This window comes from Arvicanthis niloticus (assembly GCF_011762505.2).
Source record: "Arvicanthis niloticus isolate mArvNil1 chromosome Y unlocalized genomic scaffold, mArvNil1.pat.X SUPER_Y_unloc_2, whole genome shotgun sequence".
NCBI classification, from domain to species: domain Eukaryota; kingdom Metazoa; phylum Chordata; class Mammalia; order Rodentia; family Muridae; genus Arvicanthis; species Arvicanthis niloticus.
In genome coordinates this window covers 3,907,317-3,917,597 of record NW_023044979.1, presented here as the reverse complement: position 1 = coordinate 3,917,597, position 10,281 = coordinate 3,907,317, and the positions used below count along the sequence as shown (strand labels likewise).

General features: G+C 36.0%; 1 protein-coding gene across 1 annotated transcript; it reads left to right on the top strand.

Annotated features, from left to right (window-relative positions):
• The first annotated feature begins 221 nt into the window (after positions 1-221).
• LOC143433979 (uncharacterized) lies at positions 222-2,843 on the top strand. Its single transcript, XM_076928139.1, has 3 exons — positions 222-255; positions 459-519; positions 1,811-2,843. The coding sequence occupies exons 1-3, from the start codon at positions 222-224 to the stop codon at positions 2,841-2,843; spliced, it is 1,128 nt and encodes a 375-aa protein (XP_076784254.1).
• The last annotated feature ends 7,438 nt before the right edge of the window (positions 2,844-10,281 follow it).

Sequence of the window (10,281 nt, the reverse complement as noted above, 5' to 3'; positions counted from 1 at the left end):
TTGTGTGTCAGAAAATAAGTGGAGGAATCACCTGAATCATTTGATTATATTGTCTAGGAAGCATAACTTTACTTTGTATTGATGTCAGTATCAGGCTTTGTGTTGTATACATGTATGTGATATTTTAGGAAGCAGTGAGTTTTGATGATGTGCATGTGAACTTCACTGCAGAAGAGTGGAATTTGCTGGATCCTTCCCAGAAAAATCTCTACAAAGATGTGATGCTGGAGACCTACTGGAACCTCACTGCTATTGGTAAGACTGAATTTTTTTTTTTTTTTGCTTCTCAAAATAAGGGAAAATTGTTTCTGGGTTACTGATGATCATCTCTTATTTCAATAGAGAACAAGTAATATTGAGTTGAATAAATCAGGTTCATTGCTGTGAAAATTCAGAGTAACTTGAGTTTTGCCTAATTCCAATACCATATCATTGATTTTCTTGTACCTTGGTTTTAGGCTATAATTTGGAAGTCCATCATAATGAAGAACAACATCAAACTTCTAGACATCATGAAAGGTATTTTTTTTTGGGGGGGGTTCAAGACAGGGTTTCTCTGTGTAGCCCGGGCTGTCCTGGGTCTCACTCTGTAGACCAGTTGGCCTCGAACTCAGAAATCTGCCTGCCTCTACCTCCCATGTGCTGGGATTAAAGGTGTGTACCACCACTGCCCGGCCATGAAAGGTAATTTTAATGTTTAATAGAATACAAATATGCCTGTGAGGAAATTTTAATATCATCTGGATGCTCTAAAGGAAAGCAAGTGTGTAAAATATGAGTCATTTTATTGTAACTATGATTATAATATTCTCCCAAAACTATGTACCTTCATGTCAGTTATCTGATTGGTGTTTGCAAGGCATTTCTGTAAGCAAGAAGAGAAGGAAACAATGCCTTAAGAGATTCCTTTAATTGATTTGTATCTCCATTAGAGCTATGTTGTGGAACTACCAATTTGTATAGTCTCATAATATTTAGATGTTGCACATTGAATAGTGATAAACATGTATCCATAACCTTCTAATAATCAAATAGTCCATGATAAGGTTGGTGACACTCGTATTCTTATAGTGAAATTTTTAATTGTATTGTTTTGTCAGTTTATGAGAATCGAGAATGTTGTTTTGGAGAAACATTAATCATGTCTACAATGAACAAAAAGTCAATGCATGTGAATTCAATGTGGAAACATTTCATTTGTTCTGCTTTTTTAATGGTGGTATCAATTGTCAGAATGGATGAAACCATGTGAGCATAGGGATACTAAAAAAAAACAACCTCTGTCTATTTCACAACAATGAGAAGATATGTAGTATTCTGCCTTTGGTAGACTTTCTGAATATGATAGGTGTTTACAATTAATTGGTTTTCTGTACTTTACCCAAATTCACACCACAGAAAATCTTTATGGGTACTAGAAGTTTGCAGTTCTTTTGTTCATCCTGTTTCAGAGTGCTGTTGTGGTGCGATGCACACTACAGGAAAAACTAAGAATGCAATCAGAGTTTTAATGCTCTTAGTTGTTCCATTTTATTCTGACCTATGAATGCATCATCTAGAAATCTCATATAGACAAAGGATGTTATAAATGTGAGCCATGTAGTAAATACTCTTACCATCACAGGTATTTTCAAAGAGGTAAAGCAACCCACAGTGAGCAAGTACAACCGTGAACATCAAAGTGATAAAAGCATAAGATCTGAGTGTTCTTTATTATGAGACCAACTGTAAAATTGATTCATAATGATAAAATGATTGATCAGGCTAATAAATGTGATAAAGCTTTCACATGTGTCCATTACTGTTGCAGGCATGAAAGAAGTCACAATGGAGAGAAACTTTATGAATGTAACCAATGTGGTAAAGCCTTTTCATATCGCAGTCATCACCAAAGACATAAAAGAACACATACTGGAGAGAAGCCTTATGAATGTAATCAATGTGGTAAAGCCTTTTCATGTCACAATAGTCTCCAAAGACATAAAAGAACACATACTGGAGAGAAACCTTATGAATGTGATCAATGTGGTAAAGCCTTTTCACAAAACAGTAGTCTCCAATATCATAAAAGAACACATACTGGAGAGAAACCTTATGAATGTAATCAATGTGGTAAAGCCTTTTCACAACACAGTAGTCTCCAATATCATAAAAGAACACATACTGGAGAGAAACCTTATGAATGTAATCAATGTGGTAAAGCCTTTTTAAGTCACAGTAATCTCCAAAGTCATAAAAGTACACATCTTGGAGAGAAGCCTCATGAATGTAATCAATGTGGTAAAGCCTTTTTACGTCACATTAGTCTCCAATATCATAAAAGAACACATACTGGAGAGAAGCCTCATGGATGTAATCAATGTGGTAAAGCCTTTTCATGTCACAGTAGTCTCCAAAGACATAAAAGAACACATACTGGAGAGAAACCTTATGAATGTGATCAATGTGGTAAAGCCTTTTCACAACACAGTAGTCTCCAATATCATAAAAGAACACATACTGGAGAGAAACCTTATGAATGTAATCAATGTGGTAAAGCCTTTTTAAGTCACAGTAATCTCCAAAGTCATAAAAGTACACATCTTGGAGAGAAGCCTCATGAATGTAATCAATGTGGTAAAGCCTTTTCACGTCACAGTCATCTCCAATATCATAAAAGAACACATACTGGAGAGAAACCTTATGATTGTAATCAATGTGGTAAAGCCTTTTCATATCACCGTCATCTCCAATATCATAAAAGAATACATACTGGAGAGAAACCTTATGAATGTAATCAATGTGGTAAAGCCTTTTCACAACACAGTTATCTCCAAAGACATAAAAGAACACATACTGGATAGAAACCTTATGAATGTAATCAATGAGGCAAAGCCTTTACATGTTCCAGTTATCTCCCATATAATAAAAAACCCATACTAGAGAGAAACCTTATGAATGTAATCAGTATGGTAAAGGCTTTACACAACTGGGTCATCTGCAATATCATAAAAAAAGCATACCAGAGAGAATTCTTAGATATGTAATCAATGTGGAAAAATCATTTATAATTGAAAATTCTCCAAAGACATAAATGTTCACATACTGGAGAAAAACTGTGTGAATGTAATTAATATGGTAAAAGCCTTTTCAGAAAATTTTTGTCTCCAAAACCATAAAACAACCCATATTGGAAAGAAACCTATGAATGTAATCATTGTGGTGAAAGTGTTAAAATTTTTCAAAAACTTCTAGCATGCTGAGAGGAACTAAGAGTACAGGTCAGCTCATTCGTGAACTCTGTGTTTCAGAAATTTGGCTGATCACAAGATGGTTGAGTACGAATAGGCTGTTGAGAATAGCGTATACAGAATATTCTCCCTGACAGTTACTTAGACCCTGTCACAAACTGAATAATGTGCTGGGACTTTCCACAGGTGCTTTCCAATAAGCCCCCTTGACCCCCTCTGGATTATGGTTTTTTCCTTGTGGTTTTGCCTTTAAATTCCCTGTGCCTCCAAAGCTTGGGGTCAAACCCCATAGACCCTTCATGGGTTCCGGGTCTTGACCTCAGCATGCTGGTCAAAATATACCTCTTGCTGATTACATCGACTTCTATGGCTTGTGTGTTATTGGGTGACCATGAATTCCTGAGGATTTGGTGGGGGGAGTTCCTCCCTTTTGTGAGGACTTTATAGTGGTAAAAGTCTTTCTATAAAGATTTTTTCCAAAACATAAAAGAACAGGTATTGGACAGAACAATGAATGTAATCTTTGAGCTAAATAAAGCCTTTGCATGTCCCACTAATCTAAAAAACATAAAAGATACCACATTGGAAGAAACCTCATGAATGTGATCAACATGGTAAAGACTTTTCACAACTTTAGCATCTCCATTACTATAAAAGAACAGGTACAGGAGAGAAACCTCATGAATATAATCAGTGTTGTAAAGCATTTGCAAGTCACAGTCATCTGCAGTGACAGGAGAGATCACATACCAGAGAGAAACCTGCTTGAATATTCACAATGTGGTAAAGCCTTTGCATGTCAGAGTTCTTTACACATACACAAAGAAATCACACTGGAGAGAAGCCTCATTCATGTAATCACTGTGGAACAACTGACAATTCACTTTTATCTGCGACTATATAATGGAACACATTCAAGAGAGTGACTCAGTGTCATCAAGGTGCTAAGCCCTTGCATGTCACAGGCATCACCTGATACATATTGTAGAGAAACTGCATGAATGCCATGAATGAGGTAAAGTCTTTGCATGACAATGTACTCTCCAAATACTTCAAGTGACACACTTTTTAGAGAAACCTTATGAATGTAACAAACATGGAGAAGCCTGTGCCTATCACTATAGTCTCCAAAGACATAAAAGACCACAAATTGGACAGAAATCTTGTTAATGTACTCAAGTTGGAAAGTCCTTTACATGCCACAGTATTCGCTGAATACAAAAATCAACACATACTAGAGAAAAACCTTCTGAGAGTAATCAATGTGGTAAAGCGTCTGCATGACCTAACGGTATTTAAATGCATGAAAGAATTTGTAGTAAGAATAAAGTTTGGTGATTTGAATAGGCTTGTTCCTAAGAAGTGACAATGTTAGTATATTTGGCCTTGTGGGAGTAGATGTTACTGTTTTGAAGGAAGTGAACTCCTAGGGTGTTGTTTTTTTGGAGCTCTGGCCAGTAAAATACAGTCTCCTACCACCTGGCTGGAAGACAGTTTCTTCCTGACTGCCCTCTCATGAAAATGCAGAACCCTCAGCTCCTTCTCTAGCATCATGGCTGCCTGCATGCTGACATTCTTCCTGCTATGTTGGTCATGAACTAAACATTTGAAAGTGTAAGACAGACCCAATTAACTATTTGCCTTTAAAACAGTTGCCTTGGTCACAGTGTCTCTTCATAGCAGTGGAAATTCTATCTGAAACTGAAGTTGGTACCCCAGGCTTACGTATTCTTATTGGTGAACCTGACCATGCTTTTGTTGGAAGCAATGTGTATTTTTAGACTTTGGATTTGTGCATGCATTAAGTGGAACTTCATTGGCCATGCTAGTAGAACACGTATGTACTAAGAGTGGTTTGAACTTTGTATATAGTTTTTATAAATTTTCATGAAGAATGTTGCTGCCTTTTGCTCTCATCTGAAGGTAAAGAGGTTAATTTTGTTAATTGCATTGACAAAGGACGTTTCAGGAAAGCCAAGCCTAGCCTTTGGCCTGTATTGACTCCCATGGTGACTGTTTTGATCATGCTTAGTAATCTTAGAAAGGAAAAATATGAAATGTTAGCTTCAAAGGGAAAATCTCACCAGGAAGTTGAATGATGCTAAATCCTATGATCAAAGACACACATTGGTATTAAAGAAATGGTGGTATTATGGCAAGATTCCATCCACCTAAACATATGTATGTGAAATTATATGGATGAGAACTGTATAATGTTAGGCATTATTATTAACTCATTATTGTATTTATGTGGACATAAAAGATACAAGTATGTGTCAAATTGACAATTGAAGGATTGTGATTACTATACTGGGTTTTCAATTTAAAATCTAAAAGGATATAGGATATACTTAGGTCCAGGCATGGTGGTACACACCTTAAATCCCAGAAGATGAACATCAAGCAGATTTCTGATTCAAGTTTTCCTGGTACAGAACAAGTTTTAGGTAATAAAAAGCTTAGGTATGGGCAAAGTGTTACACACGTATTACTCAACATTCAGAAGACAGAGCCATGCAGATCTCTGACTTCAAGGTTCATCTACAGAGCAAGTTCAAGGATAGCCAAACTTAGGCAGTGAAGTTGTTGAAAAATAGAAAGTTGGTGATGAAGTAATAGAAGGGGCCATGTTTGGGCCCCAGGAGGCAGAGGAATTCAGGAACTTTGTCCATGTGTCTCTGCTTTTAGAAGAAAGAATAGAAGAGATGACTGAGACAATTGATGCTGGTTGGCTGTAGTTAGAAAATTAGTGGTGATGAAGAAGAAATCAGCATCACTGAGGTGACATTTTCTGCTAAGTGTTTTCTGAGAGGAGCAAGAAGTTGTTTTCCAGAGGTAGCCAAGGTTGTCCCTTGAAGTGCAGCTTGACTCTGTCCTCTGTAAGACTCACCCAGGTGGAGGAATACTTTGAGGAGTAGTCTCATGAACTCCTCTTTGGAAGTCTGGTAGAATTCTACCCTAAAATTTATGGCCCTGGGCTCCTTTTGGTGGCAGACTTGTAATGACTTCTCTTTTCATAGGTGTTTAGGCAGTTTAAGTTGTTTATCTTAATTTGATTTAACTTTGCTAAGAGAAAGGTATTCAGGAAATTTTCCATTATTTTTAGAAATGCCAGTTCAATGGAGTTGAGGCCTTTTTAAACCTATGTCATCACCATTCTTTAGATTTCTTCATTGTCTATTATTTTGTCCCCATTTTCATTTTAGATTTCATTAATTTGTATATTCTCCATCATTTAATAAGGGTTTAACTATCTTATCTAATAAAAGGCTCAAAGGACCAATTCCATGTTTCATTAATTCTTTGCTTTCTTCTCTTTCTATTTTGTTGATTTCAGCCCCCAAGTTGATAATTTACTGATGTCTAATCCTTTTTTTTTCATTGCTCACTTGTTTCTGTTCTAGAATTTAAAGGATGCTGTTGAATTGCCACTATGAGAGCTCTCCCTATTTTTCATGTAGGCATTTTGTGCTATGGAACGTTCATCTTATAACCAATTTCATGTTTTTTGTATTCTGTAAAATTGTGCATGTTTCATATTCATTTGCATTGAATTCTATCAAGTTTCTAATGTCTTCCTCTATGTTTGTCTTAAGCTATTTTTCATTCATAGTGAGGTGTTCAGCTTCCATGAGTTTGTAAGCTTTGTGTTCTTTCAGGTTTTGTTGATATCCAGCTGTAATCCATGGTAGTCTGATAACATACATGGTGTTATTTAAATTTTCTTGTATGTATTGTGGTTGGCAGTGTGTCTGAATATGTGTTCTGTTTATAAGTAAGTTTCATGAGGTGCTGAGCAGAAGGCATAGTCCCCTATATTTCAGTAGAATGTTCTCTAAGTATCAGCTGGACTCATGTTCATGTTGTCAGTTAGCTGGAATATTTTTCTGGTTTTGTGTTGTTGTTGTTGTTGTTTGGTGTTTTTGTTTTGTTTTTGGTCTGGAGAATTTGTCCACTGGTGAGAACGGGGTATTGAAATCTTGGGATATAAATGAATGAGTGTTATTATGTGATTTTAGCTTTAAAGCACTTTATTTTACAAAGGTTGGTGACCATGTGTTTAAGGCATAGATGTTAAAACTTGAAATGTCATTTTTGGTGATTTTTTTTCCTTTAAGAAATTTGTAGTGTTTTTCTCCAATTCTCTTGATTAATTTTGTTTAAAATTTATTTTGCTATATTTTAAAATGACTACACCAGCTTGCTCCTTTGGTCCATCCACTTGGAGTATCTTTTTACATCCATATAACTTGAATTAATGCTTATTCTTGATGTTGAGCTATATTTCTTCTATGCAATTGAAGTTAGATATTTATTAGCATCTATTCTGTTAGCCTTTGTCTTTTTATTGGTGAACTGTGGTCTTTGATACCGAGAGAGTCACTGAACAGTGATTGTTAATTCCTTGTATTTTGTTGTTGTTTTTGCTGCTGCTGGTGGTGGTGCTGGTGTTGGGGTATTTGTGTGCTTTCCTTTCTTTTGCAGATAATACAAGGTTATTTACTACCTGTGTTTTCATGTGTATTGTTAACTTCCTTTGGTTGGATTCTTTGTATATAACTTTGTGTAAGTTTGTATGTGTAGATAGATAGTATGTAAATTTGACTTTAGCATGGACTATCTGATTTTCTCCATTAATAGCAGTTAAGCTGTTTTGGGGTTGGTTGTTTTTTTCAGTTTTCCCAGACAGGGTTTCTCTGTGTAGCCCTGGCTGTCCTGGAACTCACACTGTAGACCAGGCTGGCCTCAAACTCAGAAATCCACCTGCCTCTGCCTGCCAAGTGCTGGGATAAAAGGTGTGCGCCACCACTGCCTGGCCAGCTTTTTTCTACATATAATAATCTGGGCATCTGTAGTTTCTGCAACATATATGTCCAAGACCTTCTTATGTTTACAGACTCCAGTGAGAGGTCGTCTGCAGTTTTAATAGATCTTCATTTATATGTTTCTTGGCTTTTGATCTTTGTAGCATTTAGTATTCTTTTTTTTGTACTGGATGTTCTGATTATTATAAAAGAGACTTCATTTTAGGGTCCATTCTGTTTGGTGTTTTGATGATTCTTTTACTTTGATAGATACCTCCCTCCTTATGTTAGGAAATTTTTCTTCTAAGATTTTGCCATCAATATTTTCTGAGAATTTCATCTAATATTCTTCCTCTAGTTTTAGTATCCTTATGTTTTATCCTTTCATAATGTCCTAGATTTTCTAGATATTTTATGTAAGGAAGGTTTAGATTTAATATTTTCTTTGTATGATATTTCCATCCCTTCTATTGTACATTCAATGCTTGAGATTTGTCTTCCATGTCTGTATTCTGTTTGTGAATTTTGCTTCCATTGTTTCTTTTTGCAGTACTGATGTTTCCATCATTCCCTCAGTTTGTACTTTTGTTATTGTTTCCATTTCCATTTTTATGTATTAAACAGTTTTCTTTCCTTCTACTCTTGGTTTGTTTTTCTTGGCTTTATTTATAAGATTTGTTGGTTTCCTCCACTTTTTTGTTAGTGTTTTCCTGGCTGTCTTTGAGGTATTTATTGATTTCCTCCAATTGTTTGTGCTTTCCTCAATTTCTTTAAGTGATTTCATCATTTCCACTTCAAGGACCTCTCTTATCTTCACACAGTTGGTTTCAAAGCCTTTTTCTTGTACTTCAGCTATGTTGGAATATTCAAGACCTTCTTTGGCAATATAAGTGGGCTCACACTTATTAACCAGAGGGTGATCAATGTTACTCCTTATTTCATAATCAAGTACCAACATCATGGAATGGAATATGGCTATAAATTCTGGAAGTGAAAAGGTCTATTTTAGGTCAGTGTACTTGATGTACAATAGTTTGTGTCCACACAATGAAATTTATGGTGGGACCCTCCATAGGCTCCATGTTAGATTCTGTGAAGTATTCAGCTTACATTTAACCCAATGTTTTATTAACGCCATGGTTGGTTTTTTTCACCTTAAATTGGACAGGGGGGCAAATGAAGCACTTTTTAAATAAGTTACTTTGTTGAGATGATGGTTTTAATAACATTGCTTCCAATCACTAACTACACTAACTACAGTTCCTGTAGTTAAGATTACATACTATTTCAGAAGACCCAAATTAGACAGCTTATGATAGCTTGTAACAGTAACTCCAGAGAATCTGACACCTCCGTCTTCCATGGGTATCTGGGCTCCTTGGCTCACACCTTTAATTCCAGCACTTGGGAAGCACAGGTAGGCAGATCTCTGTAAGTTTGAAGCCAACCTGATCTACAAGTCAAATGTTGAGGACAGCCAGGGCCATGCAGAGAAATCCTGTCTTGAAACAAAACAAAACAAAGTAATAAAAATAAAACCAGAGCCAAACCAAGCCAAAAAGAAAATAAAAAATAAAACTGGGTGTTGTGTGTGCCGCTATGCCTGACTGTTGGCATCTGTAGCATGAAAATATGTTTCTGGGACAATCCTGAAAGACACCAGTAAAGGGAAATCACCACACTTCATAGCTTCATGCAGAAGTCATGCTCATGCATTTGTTTGGAAATGTGTTATTATTCATTGAATCATCAGCTATAAACAGTGGAATGGCTTCATGACCAGAGACTTGGAAATAGAATGATTAGAATATTGTTGAGAAAAAAAAACAGCTGGGCAGTGGTGGCGCATGCCTTTAATCCCAGCACTTAGGAAGCAGAGGCAGGTGGATTTCTGAGTTTGAGGTCAGCCTGGTCTGAGAGAATCTTGTTTGTGAATTAGTGGAATTAATATGAATATCTCTCAATTTAATTTAATGTTGGCTATAGGTTTGTAGTAAAGTGACAGTATGTTTAGGTGTGTCCCTTGTATCCTTAATCACTCCAAGAACTTTATCATAAAGCGGGATTAAATATTGTCACAGAATTATTCATCATCTAATGAGATGACCACCTGTTTTATTTTCTTACATATTAAGGACATTATATTAAACCATTCCAGGATCTCTTTAAGGCAGCCTGCCTCATTGATCATGGAGGATGATCTTTTGAAGTGTTTTCTATTTAATTAAATTTAATTTATTTTATTA

Bases quoted from the DNA above. Each gene is read 5' to 3' on its own strand.
- LOC143433979 (XM_076928139.1), top strand. From the start codon at position 222: ATGCTGGAGACCTACTGGAACCTCACTGCTATTG. The intron at 256-458 runs GTAAGACTGAAT...CCTTGGTTTTAG, and splicing joins CTGGAACCTCACTGCTATTG to GCTATAATTTGGAAGTCCAT. The intron at 520-1,810 runs GTATTTTTTTTT...TTACTGTTGCAG, and splicing joins ACTTCTAGACATCATGAAAG to GCATGAAAGAAGTCACAATG.